Source organism: Porites lutea, chromosome 4 (genome assembly GCF_958299795.1).
Source record: "Porites lutea chromosome 4, jaPorLute2.1, whole genome shotgun sequence".
In the NCBI taxonomy this organism is placed as follows: Eukaryota; Metazoa; Cnidaria; class Anthozoa; order Scleractinia; family Poritidae; genus Porites; species Porites lutea.
In genome coordinates, this window is record NC_133204.1 from 3,794,265 (window position 1) to 3,817,996 (window position 23,732).

At 40.6% G+C, this 23,732-nt stretch overlaps 1 protein-coding gene across 1 annotated transcript in view; it reads right to left on the bottom strand.

The window, feature by feature from the left end:
- Positions 1–5,475: 5,475 nt before the first annotated feature.
- Positions 5,476–23,732, bottom strand: part of LOC140935350 (unconventional myosin-Va-like) — a 31,923-nt gene continuing 13,666 nt past the window's right edge. The window contains exons 17-36 of the mRNA XM_073384903.1: positions 23,280–23,333; positions 23,013–23,170; positions 22,076–22,382; positions 21,603–21,692; positions 20,966–21,190; positions 19,327–19,420; positions 18,369–18,593; positions 16,797–17,470; positions 15,561–15,635; positions 15,161–15,266; positions 14,190–14,257; positions 13,618–13,671; positions 12,555–12,809; positions 12,189–12,278; positions 10,482–10,632; positions 9,575–9,684; positions 8,407–8,478; positions 7,805–7,890; positions 6,912–7,086; positions 5,476–6,010 (exon numbers count right to left, since the gene is read on the bottom strand). Coding sequence (XP_073241004.1) covers positions 5,777–6,010; positions 6,912–7,086; positions 7,805–7,890; positions 8,407–8,478; positions 9,575–9,684; positions 10,482–10,632; positions 12,189–12,278; positions 12,555–12,809; positions 13,618–13,671; positions 14,190–14,257; positions 15,161–15,266; positions 15,561–15,635; positions 16,797–17,470; positions 18,369–18,593; positions 19,327–19,420; positions 20,966–21,190; positions 21,603–21,692; positions 22,076–22,382; positions 23,013–23,170; positions 23,280–23,333 — 3,303 coding nt within the window. The 3' untranslated portion in view covers positions 5,476–5,776. The remainder of the gene's footprint in view (positions 6,011–6,911; positions 7,087–7,804; positions 7,891–8,406; positions 8,479–9,574; positions 9,685–10,481; positions 10,633–12,188; positions 12,279–12,554; positions 12,810–13,617; positions 13,672–14,189; positions 14,258–15,160; positions 15,267–15,560; positions 15,636–16,796; positions 17,471–18,368; positions 18,594–19,326; positions 19,421–20,965; positions 21,191–21,602; positions 21,693–22,075; positions 22,383–23,012; positions 23,171–23,279; positions 23,334–23,732) is intronic.

Here is a 23,732-nt window from a genome sequence, read left to right on the forward strand (position 1 = left end):
GGATTCTGGGCCAAGGCTGCCAAGCCAAAGTCAGTTACGTCGTAGGTTCAAAGGCCAGCATTTTTTCCCTTGCTTCTTACATTACAGTTGTACTTGTGCTTCAAATTTTCACATTGTAAGTACAAGAAATGACCAGCCTGTTCAACCATTGAGATATAACTCGTGACAGTGAAACAATGATAAAAGAACTTATTCAAGGTTTTTAGAAGATGCTGCCAGTATAGTGACGGCTTTGTGTTTCCTAATCCATTTATTTTTAAATTCCGTATTCACATTTCTTAGCTTTTAAAGCTACTTAAATCCAAGAATTTTCGTTTGCAGTCCCACTTTGCTGAGGAGTTATCAAATTTTCGGTCGAAACGTAAACTGGGGAACGCTTTGATTCGGTTGGAACTTGCCGTTTCAATCAAAAATTTCCGTTCCATTTGTTTCTTCGTTAGTTCCACAAAGTGGTTTCTGACCGGTCGATTTGACCAAATGCAGGGGCGGATCCAGGATTTTTTCTTAGGAGGGGGTGCACCACTAACTGACCGATGACGTAAAAAATTTTAAAAGCGAATACGAAGAAGAGGGCTTTTGACTAGGAAATAACATAATGTGAACTGCTGAGAATACATATCAAACGATAGAACAGATTTTGTATGTCTGTCAAACTACTGCACAGCGTTAATTAGAAAGCGGCCGCAGGTCATCCCAGGGGGGGGGGGTGCGCACCCCCTGCACCCTCCCCCTGGATCCGCCCCTGAAATGGAAAGCAACCCTTTCATTCACTCCCGATTCAGCCAAACATCCCAATTGTATTTAGCATGAGGTTTCATTGGAATCTAGTCCAAACCTGTATTCTGTGTCTCAATAACTGATTTTCAGAGTAAAATGGTTACGGTCCTATATCAGTTTTGATTTTCGACTTAGATACATGGTGAATATATGAATAAACAAATAAATATTATTATATACAGTGAATTATAAGGGTTCTGACATAACGTACAGTAGAATCCCAATTTCTCGAACACTCTGTTTTTCGAAATTTGCGATAATTCGAACCTAAATTCCCGTCACCAGTCAAACATTGTGGGCCAAATATTTAAACGAAGTCTAACTTAAACCGCGGTTTAACGAATCTTTGAACCTCCAGATCTCTTCTTTGGTGGGTTGTTTTAAGAAGATAAATGCTTTTCTAGTGTTCTCTATATGTTTTGATAAAACTGGTCACAATAAATGATGTTCAGATAAAATCGTTGGGCAAATTGAAAATGACTTAGAACGCGGTTTTGTTAAACACTGGCTAAACAACGTTTAAATATATGGTCCCGTAATTTTACCTTCGATTTTTGAAACCTCCCAATAATGAGGGTCTTCAATAAGTTTTTCGGTATGCGGGATTTCCCTTGAGGCTCGGGATTTGGGATTTTAAAGCGAAATCGGGGCGAGATTCGGGATTGAAAGTATGCGCGGAAGGCGGGGTGCCAAAATAACCCTCGGGATTACGGGATTGGCCGAAATCTTGGGTCGGGATTACGGGATTGAAAAACCCTATCAGGGACCCGCCATAATTTGAACCATAATCTGCTTTTCCCAAAGTGGTTAAAGAATCGGAATCTCACTGTATCACCGTCATTCTTACAATATAACCATGGCTGGGCCACGAAAATCTAGTCGAATCAACGGGGTAGTGAAACACTATGACATCAAGCTTTTCTCGGTTACCGCCGAACCTTCCTTGTTGCGTAGCCACCCACGTAGACGTTCTTTGGGCTTCGTCACGCGTTCCTTCCCCACGTAAGGGAAGGGTTTGGGGAGGATTGCATGACGAGCCTAAAGAAGGCATGCGTGGGAGGCTACCATGTCCGATCATCTCTCGTAAGCAATCATCTTTTCCCAGTCAAAGTCCCTTACATTAGTTAGAGTCTGTCGTAAACCCTCGTAAGCGACCCTGAACACCTTTAGGTTTGACTTTTTGCCAGCGACCAAGAACGTTTAGTGAAAAAATGGAACTTCACATATCGCAACTTAGAAATTGCACAAAATTTGCGTCCAAAAAGTAATGTCTCCGGATCCGCTCTTCTTGGGTAGGCTTGATTCTCGTATATTAGGAATCTTTACATCTAGGAGGCTCTATTACGGAAAGTTTGACTGTTTGTGGTTACAAATGAAAGAAAAAAATAAATTTGACCACCAAATTTGTTGGAAATCGCGTACGTAGACTCGATCACCAGCAGGTGGGAGGGCGATGGAAATCGAGCCTAATCAGTATGCATTTTGATCGACTTTCAAGAAAGAAAGAGCTTTTCCGTTTGTCAGAGTGATTGCTTTACGTGTTCTCACCAGTAATTTCACTGATCGTAATAAATGGGTACAATTTTGAAGAAAATAACATTTGGGGACTCCCATGTAAATGGTCATTGACCTTAATAACGGGATCGTCGATTAGCGAGGTTTTTTCATAAACCACAGACAACGAAAGTTCTATAAAAATATATTTTATTTATGATATTATCAAGATGAATCATCACCGTTAAATAATTCATTGATACTGTAATTACGCTGTACGCAATTCATACGCCATAAAGGCTCATTCTGCTAATTATCCTAAAAATTCTCCCTAACTGACACTGGCTGTTTCATTGTTACCATTTACTTGGATAATTGACCTTTAATATTAACCTATCCGAATACTATAAGAGGCGCAAGACGCTGCTCATTTCACCCTACTGGCAAGTTAAAAAAAATAGCGTACTATTTGTCGCGCCATTTATGGTAATACGGATAATAAGGAATCCGAGCAAGTTTTGCTTGGGAAATCCGGAATCCAGGAAATTTGTAGTAGTACAATCTGGAATCCTGGGCTTTGGAATCCGGAATCCAAGTTGCAGTGACAAAGTATCTGCAATTATGCGTACAAGGAATACGAAATCTACGGCGTGGAATCCAGGATCTAAGGCTGTCATGGGGCGATATATGTAACAGCAGGTTACTCCAGTAAGGAAGCTTCATTGCAATTTGTTGTCTACGATGGCGAGAGTCTACTGAAACAAACCCTTGGTGTTGATCTCTTTAATTGACGAACTCAAATGAGATCCTGTCAGGTCACATAAATACGTAATAACCAAGAACTCCTTGGTTGTGGAATTCCTACGACAAGAAGATGCTGCCCAGTCCTGAACCTTCAGCTGGTTTGCCATCCGGACTAATTCACCACTTAAGAAACCAAAAGGAAATTGGACCCAGTTAACTCGCAATGACTTCCGGGACTGTTACCATCCCCAGTAACTATCCCAGAAACAATTGCGGACACATTTCGTCTCCAGTCTCCTCGTTTCTTAAGTGGTGACATTGACGGCTCTTTCACAATGAAATCCGAAGAAAAGTTAGCCAAGGCGGGAATCAAGATTCATTACAAAGATTTCTAAAGCAACACTGTACTTGTCATTTTGCAGCTACAAGGCAGAATCGCCGCGGCAGGACGACATTAAGCAGTCAAATTTGAAATCTTCCGCAGCCTTAAAGCAAAAGTGAAACCTACCAAAGCACTACTCTCGCCCTGGCGATTATAAGCTATAATCTATATCGTTCATTCAAATTCTGACAGTCAATAATTGAACACATCAAAAGAGCACCTATGGTCAATAAAAGAAAGTACAAAAGAAGACAATCATTGTACAAAATGTATGATCGAAAACAACTTTTATCAACGGACAAATGTAAAATTGAAAAAAATAACGTTTGCTCTGCATTTTCACCGATCACAAAAACGAAACCAACCCTATGTACGTATGTACCCTTCTGAAGGGCATATCTTTAAAATGCGACGAACACAAATCAAGTCATAGTTTAAATGACTGTCTATGAATGCAAATTATTTCTTTGCTAATCAGGGACGATACCACTGATCACACACGTAGAAAAAAAACCCGCTGAAATGTAGCGTATGTTGACCTACCTGGCGGTCGGGGTTGGCCAACGTGTTTGAGTTCAAAAATTTACATCATAGTTAACAACTTGCCAGTAAATATATCCTCACACTATTTTTCGTGTACTGTTCTCGAAAATAAGACCAAGATTACTATCTGTCTTCATTCCTGATATCATTATCACTTATATTATTATGACTTACTTAACATGTAAATACACTTGACTCCTAGGAAATTATGACACTAGGATACTTTAATATTATTTAATTCTAAAGCTCGGGCAATTTTCTTCTGATCTTAAAAAAAATTCTTGCTTTTTCAATGTTTTGTTGGTCAGAGGTCCAAAGAATCATCCAATCAGAACGAGAGTAGATGTGACATCACAGCAGTGAGCGTTGTCGGCTTCGTTTGCTAATTCAAATTACAACCAACCAATTTGATTGCTTTCAAATCGTTCACGTTGGCTGTGTTAACCCGTTATCATTTTAAGGTCGTAAGAAAACTGTCCTATTACGCATTACACTGGTACCTAGCAACATTTCGCTAAATACTTGACGATCCTAATTGTAACATTAGTTATTTCTCTTACATGATATACTTTTCGCCGATGCCGACCCATATGAACGTTCTGACAGAGTTTACTATAGCATTGCAAAATCTCATAGCCGAGCATTGGTTAACCTATGCAATAGTAATCACCCTGAACTAGGATGAATAATGATGAAATTTTAGTATTTACTTGTTTAATAAACAAGAAAACCTTCACTGTAGGTTTGCAAACCTTTTTCATTTCTCGGTTTCTTTTTCGTCTGCTACCTCACAACGAATTTTCAACAAAAGTACTGGGTATAATTTCGCGGTATTTGTAGACTACGAGTAGTCCGCCATTTTTCATTTTTCTCTCTCCCCGTCGCGTGTCGCCTTTTCTCGCGTGGGGTGATTTTCACGCGCGCTCGCGTTTCGCTCGCTCTACTATCCCTGAGGAAAAATGGGGGACTACTCGTAGTCTACGGTATTTGTGTCACTTTGAAGTAAAACAGCAGGCTGTTTTGTAAGAACCAACAAAAAATAATAATTTACCACACTGCGAGAGGAAATCGAACTTCATCTGTCATTAAGCTGATGATAGTTGTCAAATTTAACCATAAATATTCCCTCCGATAACGAAGAATGCTGAGCATAAGATCAAGCCTTCGAGGGAGAAGAAGAGGGGAAGGAGTTTTGCACTCCCCTGAGTCGGAAGCTTATTTAGGTTTTAATTTACATAAGCTTGGATCAACTAGGGACTGATTTCACTCATACTGACTGAGCTACTTGTGAGCACTTTAACAGTGTTGCTGGAATCAAAGTGCTAACTTAAAAAAATAGCTAACTTTTCCTCCTAAGTGGAACCCCCAAGTTTAGAGGGCCTTTCCAATAACAGCATACATCAGTACTTTGCTGTCAAACTATTTTTGTATTACACAGTTTGAAAGTTTTGAGTCTATAGATGAAATTCGCAAAGGAGGCCATTCAAGTAGAAGCTATGGGCCCATTTCACACTACTGTTGTTGACTTAATTTCCACATTTCATTAAGCAAAATCTTGAAAAACACATCCCACCACCTGAAAACACTGGCAGAGGGTAGAGGTTCCATTTGAATAGTCACACCGCAAAATTTCGTCTACAGACTCAAAATCTAGAACGACCTTAAGCGGCTCCATCATTCACTCTTGGATAATTCATATTAGCTCGTTACTTGGATTATTCACTTAGCTCCGATCCTTGTTGACGGTTCAACGAAAATCAAGACTGCTCCGTTTCTGCGCGGCCGGAAATGATTCCTCGACAGCACAGATAAATGACACGTACCCAACCCATGTCGTTAAACCACTTTCAGGAAATCAAGATTGAGATGTTCAGGTATGGTGAGAGATTCCAGTGACACCGCAGAAGGAGTGAACGGCAGTGTAAACGGATACATATAAGCCGTGTCATTCATAAGGTACATTGGCTCGGTCTTATTGTGTCCTCGATCCACCACGGCGCGGATCACGGAGGATGGAACTCGGGCTTCGTATTCATTAGCGGGAGTGTACATGGACAAAATTTTCTGAACCTAAAAAATGGGAAAAAAGAGACAAAACTCTTGGGGATATTTTTCATCAATACCTCATACTAACGGAAATACAGCAACAACACCGAGCAAACAACGGAAACGTTACCAATTTTTTGTCAAGCACGTAACTTTGTGAGATAAACCGTAGCACAGAGAAACCATCTATTATGAAGGGGCCGGTACATAGAGACAGCATCGTTTTTTTTCGTGTGGTCGTGGGTCCTGGCTGTGTACAATAGCCTTATAGTCTGCAGTGTTTCATCAGAACAATTAATACTCATTAGTAAAATCCAACTAGTGGTCTATTATCAATGCTGCGTTCTGATTGGCTGAGCTACTACTAGGCTATATGTTATAGCCCACGAGTAGCGAAAAGCGCCAGCTTTGAGAGCCAAACAATGGCTTTAAGTCTAGCTTTAACTAGCTAAAGTTGTTTTATCTCCATATTTTTGACCAACAAGTTGGACTTTACTAAAACAATTATTCCTCTCGCCCTCATGGCCTCTGAGTTAATAGCTATTGACTCAGTGCCCATTCGGGCTCGAGGAATAATTGTTAAATATTGACCTAGCTGCGTAGAAAAGTTGTAGGGATCAAGGAAATAAAGACCTCAGCGAGCAACTCCAATACTACTGAGCACTATGTCATGACTTTTTCATAGACTAGTCGTACATCCGAAGTGTGAAACAAAGAAAACTTAATCTCATCCAAACGGCCCCGAAAGAATACTATTTTTAGGTTGTAGGTATTGCTAACTTATTTGTGGGACGTACGCGATTGATAACCAAAATCGATTTAATAATAAACTGGTCCTGTGACCCGGAAAAAGCCGTGCCACAAATACATGGATAGAGGTGCTCACGACGAATTCTGGGCCCTTACGAATAGCTCAATATCATACCTGCAAAGTATTAAGAGAGCTGCACACTTCACAGATAGCATCTACGTCTTCTAGAGTCTTCTTATTGACCTGGAGCAGTTGTGTCGCTTGTATGACGTTCTCTAGGGCTTCCACGATACCGCTGCCCTCCAGCTGATTTATACGGACCCAGTCCTCTAGCTGGCTCAGGTTGAATCTGGTTCGGAGATTAACAAAAATAAATGCATTCTTAGTTTAAGCCTCCTTTTCTCAGAGCACTTCAGTATGAAAGCAATTTTGTACGATGGAAGACATTTTTGATGTTCTTCCACTGGGGGCAGTACGGCCGAGGCGTTTAATCCCGAGGCCCTTAATTCAATCCCCGCCCTAACCCGCTTACTGGATTTGTTCACGCTTGTAAATAGCCAACTGGTTTGCGTTCAACCAGTTGGAATCTTAAAATTGTACGCCACAATGAAAACTACTGGTTTACCAGTAATTGTGTTAACACTCCTCTAAAGTCAGTTTTTTTTCGTTGTTGGTCGAGTTAGGAATTACAAGAAGGTAAAATAATGGTTGTTTACAATTTAAAAAAGGTTTCCGGAGAATCCAGCTGGAAATTAAATGGCAGACGACGTTTTGGGTAGCCTGCGAACAGCAGACGCATTTCCGGTCGTCGCTTCTCTCTCTCTGAAAAATATTTCCGGGAGCAGCGGAACATCTGAAAAGGTAGTCCTGTCTTCCCAGAAGGAATGTTCAAAACGGAAATTCATTGTCCATTTCTTCATAGCATCTTTGCAGCCGTTTTCCGGTCAATGGAACTGATTTGTTCAAACAGTAATCGCGAATTTTTCTATCAATTGCCCAAACCGTAAAGAGACCGGTTTGCCCGTATAAACGGTAAAAAGCCAAAGGGTGTGTAACAGTAAACTGACCTGATCTGCATTCCGCGGGACCAGTGACACATGTCCTTTCTAAGCAGTAGATTGTTCATCATGTTCGCTCCAATGTAGTAAAAAAGCTGCACCATGAATAAAACAAACACAATTAATCGTTCAAGCAGGTCCAAGGTTATTATTAACAACTTTTTCTCCTCAATCCTGCCTCAACAGAAAAACATTTTCCAGGGTGAAAAGTAACTCTTGCAACTTAATTTTTTTACCTATCTTTATTATTATTATTATTATTATTACCTAAGCAGCCCTATAAACTGGAAAAAGAGTCTTGCGTCTTCCGCTATGGCGGTTACCATGACAACAAAACGAAGTTACTTTTACGTTGCATATAGTCTCCTGTATTAAGGAGAAGACGGTAAGGTGATTGGGCCTATTAACATGATTCACACATGCGATGTGCTTACGTACGACAAGAGATTTATTGTGTAAAACACACCTAAGATCTACCAGTGACTTGTGAGCATCGCAGGTTTAATCGTAACAACGCTGCATGCGATAAAATGGGCCTTTTCTCTCACACACAAATACGACGAGCACATGATCAAAAGGACAAGCGAGGAAGTACGAGTTATGGAACATACCTGGCGGAATACCTGCTTGATGATCTCTGGATCAACACAGTGAGCATTGAGTATGGCAAGGAAATTTGACAACTGAAATAAAATGTTTGCGATGAAAATATGACAGAAGAAACTGTCACCATAAATGCAGGGTACCAACAAGTTATCACTTATTGCTTTCCTCGGACGTTTTCTAATTAGGTGTCGAAAGAAGTTATCCATGCGGTTGTGTTGGTTTGTACAACTACACGCTAACATTGGCTGAGAAACCTCGTGCAACTTTCTCGGCCAATAAGAATTAAAATCAATAACAGCTGTGACCGGGCTTACACCTGTTTTTCTGCGCTTGACACTTGCCACATGTATTTACATCACAATATTCACTAATTTACAAAAAGGGTTTGTCTGTCACATGATTGGCTAGAATAATTAATTTGGTATTGGTTTTAGGTCACGTTCTCTCTGGTATTAGGGACCTTAAGCAACTACGACAACTACGACAACAACAACGTCAAAAAACAATTGGTTTTATGACCAAAACAACAGCTCTTGACTTGCATCACGCTTGTTAGCACATTTCTTTGACGTTCACTGAACGACTTCGATGTGAAACCTCCCAATGCGACGTTATATATGGAGGACGTGGACATACGACGACAAATTTCAACATGGATAGAGCCCTTAAGAAAGCAACTCCAGGAAAAGTCGCCTTCATTTGACGAATTGAGCGGTTCCAAATAGACGCGATAAAGTTTGAAAGCACGCAAATTCATTTTTTAGTGATATTTTCACTGCCGTCGTTGTCGTAGTTGTTTAAGGTCCCTATTATTTCTCTACAGAATGGCAAGTACCTTATGCACAGTCAGCCATGAGTTCACCTGAAAATCTGCGACAAAATTGTTGGGACGTTGTCCTCAAATGGGGTAAGTTCAGAGAACAAAACAATCAACATCCCTTCCCCTCCCCTCCATTCAAAGTTGGGGTATTTGTTGTTTTCTACAGGTAGCTCGAACAGTGGCAGAATATTGCATGGAGGGGGTGGGGATGGAAAGCTTTATTTTCCCTTTTTTAAGTTGGTAAATAAAAACATTAGAGAGGTAATTTAGGGCAAAGTGTCTTAACCAATTTTGTCACCGATTGTAACGCTGCGTACCCTGCCCCGTGAACTGCAGTGTAACTATTTACTAACCATCTTGGTGATAGACTTGACAGTGATGTCAGCATGAGCTTTAGTTCGGCCACCGAATGGTTTGGAACTTGATACTCCAGGAATCGATTCATACTCAAGCATGCCTGGGACTGTAACACAAGGAAGCGACAAGATGAAATGAATTCAGAAAATCAGACAAACACTTGCTACTTGTATCCCTCTAGAAGGTAAAATCCCTCCGGTTTCACATGTCCGTGTTTCAAAAGTTAGAATGTTAGGCAAAACCCACGCATATTAAGTTGCAATCACGTTGTCTTTGTTTAATGTTTATTTTTGTTTTGATCGCGGCAATGGTAAATCGAAGATATACTTCATATAAATAAAAATAAATCAGGTACAAATAGTATAAAGCGCACCGAATTATCCTTTTTTGCACAGGAATATCATTAACCTGCGCAGAAATACATTAACCTTATGGCGTCACAACCTTTTGTCCGTATCTCTAGATAAAATGGGGAAAAATCTCATTAAGATAACACCATGTGCTATTTTTGGGTTTAACCGCTTTGACAAGTTTTTCTTGTTATTTCCGAGCGATGATGTAAGTTGAAGGGATCATATTCTAATTAAGTCAGCACGATATTCCTGCGCAAAAAAAGAATAATTCGGTGCGTCCTATACTACTGCTAAACTAGCCCTCCCTGCCCTCAAACAGAAGATATGATATCCTGCGAGCAAGCTCTCCTATTTGGACGAGTGAAACGAGTCTCGCGAGAACGCGCGAGCGAGCGGCGAAGCCGCGAGGGGCAGGGGAAAGGAGCTCGCTCGCGCGTTCTCGCGAGGCTCGCTTCGCTTGCCCAAATAGGAGAGCTTGCTCGCAGGCTAAAGATATGATATCCTCCAAAGCGCTGACATCCGTGGGAAAGTAGTAAACATACTGTTTTACCTATCATATTTTGAACTGCTTCCCAAATGCACTTTACTAAGTCCTGGTAGATGTGTATGGCCAGGTCACTGAGCACCTGTCTGTACTCCGTCAGGTCAAAGTTTTTCAAACATTGTTCGTTCTGTTCCGGAGTGTTATGAACTTGAAACGCCTAAAATGCCAAATATGAACAAGATTCAGTTATAGCCAAGACGTAACAAGCAAAAAAAACAACGGAGTAACATGCGTCAGTTCACTGTAAGTTCCGGTACTTACACAGAGGAAAGGGGTGGGGGAGTTGCACTGAAAAAAAGTTCTAGATCATAGAGCATAAACATAAAAGCAAAAAAGCTCTAGAACATAGTGCTATAAGTACTTTTTCGTGACAATAAGCATACAAGTGATAGAACGTTTACTGTACAATTTCCAAATTTTCAGCGATATCATCATTTATTTTTTGGACTGTGAATCGTAGAACTACCTTTCACTGTGAAATATGCACGAGAATTACCTATTTATAAGGCAAACTGATACTTTGACGCAATTAAAAGGTCTCTCAGCATCGCAAAGCACAAAAACGTACAGTACATAAAACATTATTCAGAATGTAGGAATGAATAAAACTATCACATTTGCTCTTAAATATACTCAAAGCAATTTCAACCTCGTCCTCACGGAAAAGGCGTTAAAGCAAATTAAGACAAGCAAATTCATTTTCTGAGACAAAGAGACGCAAATAGCATAGTGTAATAAATAATAAATAAATATATACATAAATAAAATTATGTTATATGATGCAGGTTAGTGATGGATGAAAAGCATAAATTGGTACGGACAATGAATGGTTGTGCATAAAGTATCCAGAAAAATGAGTGAAAGTTAAAAAGCAAAAACAAACAAACAAACACGGAGAGAGAGGCCCAAGAAAATGAGCAGGAGAAAAAATAAAGTGCTGAAAGCAAAATCCATAAAATGTAAAAAGGAAAGAAAAGAAACGCCTGACTTTGGGTTTTGTGCCAACAGGAAAACACTACAAGAAGATAAAAAGTTAAGTGAGACAGCACTAACATCTTTGATGTAATCCTTCATACTAGTCCAGTGTTTAATGAGTGAAGCTGAGAGTCCTTCTTCATCAGGCCGTCTTATTAGCCACTGAACAATTATCAGATAAGTGAGGAAAGAAGGAAGGATGGAAGTGAATGAGAATGAATGAATGAATGAATAAGAACAGTATTTAGGTGAAATAACGTGAGCCACAAGGCCAAGTACTTAAAGAAACCTTCCTTAAACACCCTAATGATCAAGACTAGTCGTTTATGAACACTTTCTAAATATAGTTGGGATATGGAAATGCGTAAATAATATTCTTTCACAATTATACCTTTGCAAGCATTTCTCGTTTTTTCGTTCGTCTTAAATGTTGCCATTAAAAACTGTTGCCCCACTTCTTTCCCGCTTTGGTAAAATTTTACTGCGATGAGATGTGTAAAAGCGATTTTCTGACTTACAAAAACTTTTACGTTTATAACGCGGGCACCAGTTGACTCATAAAATATGACCTGCTGGTATCATTACAAACTACTTGTAGGCTGGGGTTATGACTTTCGATGACAACAAAGCCTACACCTATTAACAGAACACAGCGGTTATAGAGGTAATTTCAAGTATCAAAAAGGTGGGGTATGGCAGGTAAGACCTCAAGTAAGCTACAGTAAAGTGTCCACTTACCCTGTCACCACTGTATTGTTTCATGTCGTGAAGAAGCCGAGAGGTGTTGGCCAACCAGAAGGCCAAAATGTCCAGGTTACTGGGATTTTTCTGTTGGAAAAGGAAAGGATTTACTGAAAACAATCTAGAATACGCTTCGACCTCACAAAGTGACAGAGAGCACGAAACGTTTCAGAATCGAGCCTACGGGACTAAAAATTTGACAACTTTCCTCACTTAGCACTATTAATTTTCTAGCAGAACCAACAATAATCAGTTTCAGAGACGGCCTTAGATTTTCAGTTTTTGTGAACAAATTCGTTACAGGCTTTTCAAAGGCAACTGCGCATGTCCAGTGTGTTTGACCGATGTGTTCGTTAACGTTACCTTGACAACTTTTCTGATGCTATTAATACTGTTAGTCAGCAGACTCTGCATGCGGCGGTCATCATTCACGTGATCAGCATGCCTGATGCACATGAACAAAATATGCGCAGGGAGTCCTGGGATAGCGTCCGCCATCGACTGAGGGTTCATGTCAGTGATAAGATGCTTGATAACTTTATCTTCCTCTTCGCTTGTAAACTCAATCATACCACGGATCTTTTGTTGTCTTAGCTGCGGTGGAAGAGGAAGCAAATCCTACGAGAGAAGAACATCAGTTTTGAATTGAACGTTTTTTTGTTTTTTGCTCGAGTACTTCCGTGTTCACACAAATACTAACGTCCGTTTCATTATAGGCATGACAAATTAAGACTGTTTAGGCCGCTTTTGCTTAAACTGCAGTTCAACAACATTGAGTAACGCTTACTAACAGTCAGTCGATCTTGATAGTCAGCTTAGTTTTAATTTATGGAAAAAGTGGGAAGAATAATGGAAAGGCACTTACCATAAGCCAGACCATTTCAGTCGTAAATAGAATTCCCACTACTAATCAGGGCTGTCTATGACAATATTAGTCTATTCCTAAATAATCACGCACAGCAGTGACAGGTTTTTAGCGAAAACTCAAAAAAAGCCAGTATTTCATTTTCAAAATGAGCGGTCCATCCGGGTTAGTCCTGACTTTTGGTATGTGTACTGAGAAAGCAACAGTACGCTTATACGTTCGAGTTCTTTTCCTTTATTTAACTCTTTATATATATTTTTTATTACTCTGAATCTATAATTTTTCTTGGTAAAAAATTTTCCCAAGCAATTTATATTTCGATTCCTCTCATCACTCTTGATGGAATGATAATATAAAGAAAGGCCAGGGATTTGTAATTGAAATTAGAAACCAAAGAGGGATCGGTGGAAGTAAATAAAAGAATCTTAGGATCATTATACCTCTCTGGGGAGACTGCACACCTACCCTTCCCCTAAGCCAACATTAACACTTACTTCTCACTTAGGGCAAAATGTTGGCTTAGGGGAGGGGTAGGTGGGCAGGTTCTCAGAGGAAACTTACCCCTTCTTTGTGAGCATGAGATGCCTTTCTAAGTAGTCCAGCGTGCCTCATAACCTGACAAGAAAAAATACAAAACTCCACTTTAGCGTCTTTATCCTTAGTAATGAAATGCCACAACCTTGTTCCACTATTGCCCAATAATGCCACATATAACAACAACTATCTAAAAAGAAATGAATCGTTCAAGAGAGAATGTAATGGACCACAGGAGGCAAAAAGCTGTAAAAGAGGAAGAATCCAAAGGAGTTAGTCAAAATAGGACAGTAAGTGACCATAGATTATATCGACTTCCATAGCTCAGTCTATACAACTCTAACCCCCTTTTTTCGTTTTTTTTTTTATTGAAACTTGCCACCGTGACAAGGGATGAAACAGGACTTAAATCCTGACTGGCATTAACCCCATCATTACCATGCCAGGCCATGAAAGGTTGTCCAGACCAGTGGGGTCTACAAGCCCTACTCAATACGAAGGCCCACCAACTATTATTCAAATTTCACTTTATCACTATACACCTCCAAAGCTACCGAAGAGACTCGTGTCGCTTTGTCTGTGCTAACTCTATGTCTTACCAATTTTCCAGCTTTTGGTTCTTGGCCAGATAAGAAGCTTTGAGCTCTTCTCTTCTGCTCAAGCTCTCCTAAAAACGCGACAAAAAAGTCCACAGGAAACACATAACGTCAGTCCACAGCACAAAGAATCTTAAATATTCTTGAGACAATCGAACAGTGACGTAAAGTAATACACAAAAAGGGGTGATAAAACACTGTCGAGTATTTTCTCAGAAACCCGGTTATGCTGACCCGAAATAACAACCGTCAACAGTGTACAAGAAAGTGAATCCAATGCTGGTCTTAAATTCTAACACTGGGTAAGCGTTAACCGGCCTTCGATTTCGAGGAACTAAGCTCAGGGTAATGACTTTAAGCAGTGAAACAAAAAACCTTATCTTAAAAAAGTAGTTTTTTGCATTGCCCCTTTTTTCCTGTTTGATTACGCTATCAGGCCCCAGTGTCGCTTAGGACCTTCCAGGTAAAAAAAGACGCTTTTAACAGGCGATATTGGCTGCAGTGGTCTAATGTTTTCTATACTTGATGTATAGCTGGTCCTAGCTAATCCTATCCCGTGAAATAGACACACAGAGAGATAAGGTGCATTTGGAGATCAATTCGTGCCCGTTCGCTTGACCGTATTCCGGAAGAAGAATAAAGGACTAAACTCTAAAAAACACTTCCTTTGGCCTGTATTGCACGGTACTGAATCCAAAAATCTCGCCCCAATTTTTCTTTCAACTGTAATTATACAAAAACTAGCTCCACGCAATAACGTGATTTTTGTTACAAGTCTGCCAGTTTTTCTTGTAATCAGGAAATGAACCATCCCCTCCCGTCAAAAGTCAAATAACAGGTCCCACAGGGGGTATAGGACATGCAATGCCTTCTGGGTGATCCATCTGCCATTTTGCTTTTTTTCGACAGAGAAACCTCATTTTATAACTGCGCATGTCACAGGCAGCCCAATGATCACAAACTAAACAACTTACCTTTGTTGTACGACTGGGTTCTTCCTCGGAATGGAGTCAACGCCGTGCCACCTTTCTTGTATTCCTCTAGTTCAGCTTCAAGTTTTTCAACCTGCTCTCTCAGCTCCTGAAAATGTCAACATCATTGATACGCTTTATCAAACTAGATCTCGCATCACTGATAGACTCTCTAGCAGCCGTTTTTATCTCGTCACGAAACACTCCTCCCAGGACGAAAGTTGCGTGACGAGACAAAAACGGATGCGGGGGAGAGTACAACATTGACTGTTAGATCAAATTCCCAGCTCGAACAGTAAAACGAAGTAGGAAATTAGAAACTTAAAAAGCTTTGAGTAGAATGCTGAGTCACAACTTCACAAATCTCTACGTTAAAAAGTTCAACTAAAAAATTTTCCCTTACCACATTCTCTGTTACCAATCGAGAAACCTCCATAGCAAAGTTGCCATCCATATTCGAATTTGACTGGCCACGTGCCTACAATACAACAACTGACAGTGAGTTTAATCTTGTCAAATTTATCACATAGCGATACGTGAATCCATGAACGTAAAAGGCAAAGCCGAGCCGGCAACGATCCGGCTACAATTACAAACAGGGACAATTTGATGGCTGTATATTTTGAGCGCGGATTAGGTGCGAGAATAAAGACCTTGGGCGCTTTCCATTTAGGAAAAAAACCCGGAAATTTCGGTGGGAGCAAAAATGGAATTTCCGATTGGTAAAAAGTTGTTCCACTTGGTCGTACACCCCGGTACGTCGCGGTGCCCGACCGTGGACCTGGAACTGGTACAAACTACAAGAAACGTAAATGGAACACGACATTCTGTTCGGAAATTCCAACCAGGAAAACGGGACCACCTTTTTAGATTTCCACTTTTTCTGGGAATTTTCCAGTGGGACGAACCGACGAAACGTGTTCCATTTACGGCCGAACCAGAAATTCCGGATTTTTGACTAAATGGAAAGCGCCCCTTAGGATCGAGGTTTTTCGGCATTTCCCGCGAACCGCAAACGTCAATAAGTCACGTGACTAGTACCTTGCAGTCAGGTTTGCGGTTTGAGGTTCACGTTTGTACGGCTAGATCACGCTCTAGAGGTAAGTGAAAGGTAATAATAATAGAAAGGTAACTTTGAAGACGATTTCTCAGCTAAAATAGAAGTGAACGAATGAATAAAAACAAACATGGCAGCCGCGAGCTATCACCCGCGAATCTTAATTCCTGAATTTGGGCAAAAGGATAACGTGAAACTGCTAACCGCAAACCGCAGCTTGCCGTTTGTGGTAAGATGACCAAACCTCGATCTTAAGGCCTCTAATATAAGGGAAGCGCCGCAAAGAGATTGGACTTTGAACCTCTTAGAAGAGAGTGGCTGATCTACTTGATCAGCTAAGTTTGATTGACATAAACCAAACCGCTTCATTTCTATCCCCACCGACTCAGCAGCACAATTCTTTTTTAACAAAAAAATTTTAAATGGGAGGCTCCGCCCCGAGGTCCAAACCCTCATCCTTTCATATACCATTTTTGACAGAAAGAAAACCCCTTTCAAGCAGATCCTCTCAGTACAGGCCGTATAGGGAGTATCCTCCCCTCGGATTAACACCGTCATCTAGGCAGTTGGACCGTGACTTACCCTTTGCAACTGAGCCTTTTCCATCCACAGCTTATCATTTGCTTTCCTCAAGTCCTGTTCTTTCTTAATCAAATCGTGTAGTTCAGTCTGCAGAACATTGTTCGCTTTCTTCAAACTTTCAGCTTGTAGCACATACGCGCTTTCATCCGGATTGGTTCGAAGCAACTCCTCGACATTGTGCATGTCGCTTGCAACGGATGCCATTCCAATAAGCTGTTGTTTTAAATGATTCCTCTCATTTTCTAACTGGTCACGATCAACGCTAATCTCTTTCATTTTTTCATTAATCATATCCCATTCCGCTTCTTTATCAATATTCCTCTGACTGACAAGTTTTCTTAGAAGCTCAAGCTCTGATCTCATTTTTTTGCCTTCCCCGACTAGATTTATTTTTTCCTTCTCTAAATCCTCTTTTTCCTTTATTACTTGCTGATATTTTTCGGATTCAACAATCTGATCTTCACTTGGTGGTTTGTGTTCAGATGTTTTTTCCACATTTATCACTGGTACATTGTCTCCTTTGGGTTGTTGTGCTTGTTCGTATTCCATGACTTTGTCTTCCAGCTCTCTTACTCTTTTCTTCAAACCTCGCACTAGCTTACTCTTTTTAATTGTAGATTCTCCGTCCTCATTTTGGCGCTGTTCTAACTCCACTGCGTCCACAAGCGAGGCCTCTGGGAAAGAAAAGCAACGCGTTTTTTAAAGTCAATCGCAGGTTCAGCACAATTTTTTGGTATTTTTTTTTTCTTCGTGATCAACATATTAACGCAAAGAAATGACGGCAAAGAGCAATTATTTTATTTTTGTATGAAATAAAAAAAATCAGAAAGAGGAAACAAGTTGAGTTCTAACGGAAGCCGTCAGAAAAAGGGGATATTTAGCTATTTTTTGGCCATGTTGCGGCAAGCCGACAAGGAGAAGTGATTTCCCTACGCAGTCTCAGGGAGAAACGAGGGAAAATACGTATGAGGATAATAAAGAAAGCAGAGCTTAATTATTTCTGACAGGATTTACACAGAGAAAATAAGATTCTAAGAAACGCTCCCAAACCACATTTTGCCTTATGTGCTAAGTTAGTAATGGGAACCTTAAGATCTGAGAACAGCGACGGAGGGGGAAACGTCGCTTAAAGAGTGAATTCGCATTAATTCAACTCATCTTCATCGCCATTATTCCATTCACTTACTTTGCGAAATGTAGACGAACTCTTCTGTAGTTGAAATTCTAAGAACCAAATCCAAGTTCAGAAAGAGAAGGAATCTCTCTTTGCCGTCGCTTCTTTACATCCTCCACAAAACGCAAACAAGACATTTTCACGTCGCAGTCGTGCAGTGAGTGTAAAGTAACGTACAAAAAAGTGTGCTGCAAGTGCGAAATTGTTGTTTTGATTGTCAAAACCTTTTTTTTTTTTTTTGGAAGTTCGTGCCACCGTCGCCGTCGTCGGAACTTAAGGTCCCTGATAACGTTGGTTTAGGGGAGGGGTAGGCGGGTAGCTTCCATGAACAGTGGACAAAAACAAAGCATTCTGAAAAACAATGCACAAGTCTTGCAGCAAAATGTTTTGGGACGAACCTGAACTGCTCGCACTTATCAAGCCATCAAAGCCTATGTGAGCTTCTCCAGATACTCTGCGAGGCGCTGGGCTTAGCTTCTCAATCTCCAGCTCGTCTTGAAGATTTTGATAGCGTTGCTCCAGCCGGTCATAGTCTCGTAAAACGCGCTGGTGATTGGTCCGCTCAGCTTCAAACTCAGCTAGTAACTGCTGTCTTTGGGCTTCAAGACTCTGAGTTATAATTTCTACAGAGAAAAAGTATAGAAACAGCTTAGCAAGATTTAACTTATATTTCTAGCTATTGAAGTGGTCTTATCAGTGCAGGCTATGCTCTTGACAAAGAGTTGTGGAAGACTGTACAAAAATTTGCAGTACTACGATAAAACTTAGTCAAGCCGGTAACTAGTCCCAGGAAGGGACAGTCCGATCGAGAAGGTGCCTTCTTACAATTGGCATGACTTATCAAATAAAAAAATCTGTCAAGGACCTGAATATGAGACTTAGTTGACTTTAAAAAGTCCAGTCCTTCAGTGAATTGAGAAGATTGGATTGGGATTGAATGGCATATTCAGAAAACACAAGATGAAAAAAGCTCCCTTGCCAAAAATGAGCCTGTTGATGCAAATTTGCGGGAAGATATAAGCACCTTTATGTTTTAATGACTCCATACAAATCCTTCTAAAATTGGTTTGGATCGAAGCGTTTTCGATCTACGCCTATTTTAGAGGGATTTAAATGGAGTCATTGGAGCATAACAATGCTTATATGTCCCTATCAATTTGCACTAACAGGCTATTTTTTGGCAAGTGGACATTTTTCATCTTGTTCTCTCTGGATATGCCAACCTATCCCATAATTTCACAAGTTTAGCTTTTGTGACGTCATCACTTCTCTTCTCTAACACGTGTTCCCAACAATCATTCTGTCCCACAGCTAATAAACTGCGCTAGAATTATTGTTTATTGTAGCAGTGCCTACCATCTCTGAGTGACACCTCTCTTTCCGTGATTGCCTTTGCTTCTGCAAGCTCCTCCGTTAGTTTTACCAATTCCTCCTTCAGTTTCATGTTTATCTGCACGAAAAATCAGAGGGATTATTATTCGATGCAATCCTTTTCATTGGCCAATAGCCCACGACATGATCTGCAAATAACTGCATACAAATAATGGTCTGCTCATGCACAATGTCGTTCATTACTGTGTTTGGCTGCAAATAATATCTGGGACCACTATAATTGGCTTACCGCTGCTGTAATATCCCTTCCTAATTAGCATTTAAGTTTATATTTTTTACTTTTTTTTCACTCTGTATCATGTCATAGGCGAAGCTAATAAAATAAAATAAATAAATAAAAATATTCTGCTCATATGTAAATGAAATTTGCGTGACAATGGCAGATCACTTCGCTTCACGAAGACATTCATTAAAAAATAAATTCAGTGATCGAATGATAAAACAAACTCACTTATTGCAAATGTCGTGATTTGTCAGTGGCGATGAGATCCATTATTTGCCGACTGCTCGCCTCTGAGAAATCACGATATTTCGCTCAATCTCGTCCAGTTACTGTTAACTATTTCCACGTTTGCTTTGGATATACAATGTAATGCGTTGCTTCAGGTTTGGAGAGGTCGCACCACTGAAAAAAAACTGAAACTGAAACTGAAACTTTCGTAGCCAACCAGCGCTAAAATCAGATAATCTGAATTGAGTTTTGCCTTATTAGGGACTTTAAGACGTCATGACAGCGACCGCAACGTCAAAAAAAGTAATAGGTTAAGACCACGTTTACACGGGTCGGCACAAATTTTTGGACGGAAGAATTTTCTACCTGTGCAATCAGTTTACATGGAACTGTGCAAGATTGCAGTTCTGTTTGCCGTCCAAAAACTTGCGCGGTTCCACCGGTGCTGTGGAAACGAAAGGCGGCGCGGATCCGTGCAAGTATTTGGCCGGATCTGTGTAAACGCGGTCTTAAGTTAGCAAAACAGAACCTTTCACGTGCATCACGCTTTTTTGTGCAATTGAGTCAGTCTAATGGCTTCATTGGACAGTCCGTTTGCAGAACTCCGATTTGCCACAAACTTAAAATCACAGCGAAGCCAAAGCAACAGAAAATCTTGGTTTCCATGTAATCTTTTAACGAACTGCAAATTAAGAAGACAGCAAAAGCAAACCTGCGACGGTAGCAAGAGCGTCACTAATGAAGCCGATGAATTCAAATTCTTTCAAACTTCACCGTGAATATTCCAAGTCTAGTCAATCTGCTAAACATAAGTGAAATTCCTAGAGATGAATCCTTAGGAAACACACCCAGGTTTACAGAAAGAGAAAGGAACATTCGTCGTCGTGTGCTTGCTCCCTACATAAAATGTCAAGTTAGAGAAATTCGTGCCGTAATCGTGCAGCGACGGCAAAGAAATAAAACAAACAAGTGCTGCACGCGCAGAGTTGTTGTTTTGCTTATTCAACGACGTTCTCGACGCTGTCGCTGTCGGCGTTGCTGAAGCTCCCAAATATATTAATTTACAACCGCTCTAAACGGGCGAATAAATAGAGTATTTTAGAAAGCAATATAAGGGTCACGAGCAAAGAAAAAATTGAAACTGGACCAAACCTCTTCTAGTTCCTCCTTTTCATTTTTAGCTTGTTCTTTAGTGTCATCCTTCTCTACAATTGCCGCGTTAAGCTCCTCCTTTAATTCTTTTATGACCAGTTCTAACTCTAACATCTTCGCTTGGGTAGACTCAAAGTGACCCTTCCACTGCTTAGCTTGGTCTAGTTCCTTTCGTGTAGCCTCAAGTTCCCTTCCAGCAGCTTGAGCTTGTTCTTTTTCTTTGACCTGAGAAGAGAAAATTCAACCAGTAAATTCAGATGTCTAACAACAGTGCTGTTCAAAAAAGGTATAAAAACTATGTACAAGGTTTGTTTATGAGTGGGAACCAATTTCATAATGTTAAGCTTAGACGGTGCTTAGGTTTCTGTAATCATTATCCGCTTGGTTTAAGGCGTTGGGTGATGAGCACAGCGCTAAAACCCCAGCCCGGAGGACCAAGGGTTGATCTTTGTCTGGTCTCTTCACTCCTGACCAATCCAGCACTTAGCCTGTGACGCCTCATTACCCGGGGTAAAGGACTGAGGGACTGCATTAACCAGAACGAAAACGGGACAAACCCAAGACAACTCAAACACTACAGCTCACAGGCATAATTGACTGCGAGAGCTAGCGGGAGGCTTAACAGCTGGGCAAATACCTGTTCATCCAGTCGTTGTTGCAAATGAATGATCTTGTTTTCCATTCCAATGTTTAACTTCTTGTAGTGCTCCACAGAGCGCGCTTCGATCTGAACAACAACAAGAAGACATAAACAAGACGGCGTTAAAAGGAGGGCAGCAAAGTGCAAATAAAAAGCCCATGTGCACATCATGAGGATTCCCCTTACTATATTATCGCTCTTACTCGCTTTTAAATAGTATTTGGTTTAAGCGCAGCCGAATCAAATCCCTTAAATAGAGCTACGTTTTCCGCCCCCAGCTGCACTTTAGGCACCTTCTACTTACTATAAAAAAATCAACCTAAAAATATGTCCGATTTGAGAGCTAAAACTTGGGCAGTGATGAATAATGTGTCAACAAATTGATAAGAACTTCATCACTAAGCCAGAGATCCACTTTTAATACCGAGAACTAAAGGCTGATTTGCAAAGCAACGACACAATAACCGCACCTTGAGCTGCTTCAGTTGTCGTCTAGCGATCATCCTGCGCACACACGACTGCAGATAGATGATGGTTTTCTTATAATTCCTGTATCGTTTCCTTGCTTTGTACCTCCGCCAACACCGCTGGATGATTTTAGCTTTGGCCACGTACAGAAGGCGCATACGAAGCCGTCTGGCGAACATTCCACGAGTGAAACATTGGATCTTAACGACGGCTTTCCGAAGAGAGACGAACCGTCTTCGGCAGATATGTCCACGGTAATACCGCTGGACTGTGATTGCGGCCTTTGTTTCACGCAGATCTTGGGCAAGTCTGGGAATAAAACAGATATTTCTCTAAGCCTAGTGCCAGCTGCTATTACGTATGTATATGTGACGGAACAGACTTCTACTGCTTTAGCTATAATCTTCGTTCAGAAATCAGTCATAATAAAGACACAAGCAACTTTGCGGAAAATGTGCAAAGTTATACCCGCATCTTCATATACACGATGATTAAGGCCTCCACACGAATTCGGATATTTTTGAAATCGTATATTTGTTACACGATTCCGCCTTCCATCCACACGAAACCAATAAATCCGCTGACCGAAACCGCATCTTTTTGAAACCGGTCTCCAGATCTCTCTAGAGTAGTTTAAGGCGCCGTCCACACGAATCCGCCGGGTAGACAACTATGCGGGTTCAAAAATGTCCAGAATCGTTAGATGGGGCCTAATTCAAACTCTTAAAAATAAATTGGTAAAAAATGATTCTGTATTATCACCACAGGTTACTCTTAACGGACAATTTAACAGAAGAAACTGATTACATTCCTTTTCAGACAAAAGTGCAAGCTCGTACAACCACCAAAATCGAAGTTTTCTGAGAAGATATGTTCCTTTTTAAATAGTTCAGATCAACACAGCTAAGAAAACTGCAAAACTATTGTTCAAGTATGTACCTTCTCGCAAGATATCCTCGAACCGAGGCCTGAATGAGGATAGCAGACCGCCTCATCTTCAGGTAGAGGCGGTGCTCTCTCCAACAACGGAAATTCTTTTGGATCATTATGCAGCTGTCCCGAAGCTTGTCGGCTCTTAATTTCTCCAAATAGGCGACCTAAAAGAAAACCAGAATCAAAAGAATTCTCCAAAAGGAACACGTTTGTAAATTTATGAGACAAATGCGTAACCCGCAAAGTAATTACAGACGTATGGACACAACTTACTTGACCAGCTCGAAAGAAGATCTTGGTTTTACCCATCTGAAACTTGTCGGGATCCTTTAAGAAAATAAGAGAATTTTAAGACGTTTCGAAAGAGAGAACTCTTAACAATCTTACATCTCAGTCAATTTCAATACAATCATCTAATGCCCTGCCCGCTCCCCCTCCCCCGCTTCTTCTACCACTTAAATTCGTCCTTCTATGAAAACGTTTCGTCCAATAATATACTTAACCAGATGCCAGGTTAAGTATTGATTGTCTATGTTCTAATACCCAGTGTAGTAGATGTTCAAGAGTGGGAAGAGTGAAATCGGTCACGCGTGGAAACGCTAGAGGCTCTTCACGTTCTTCCGCGCGATCTCACTTTTCCAACGTCTGCCCACCCTCGGAGACCCAGACACTGTCAGTGTCATTTTGTTTGTGAGGTACACGAATAACTTAAGAAAAAAGGTTGCT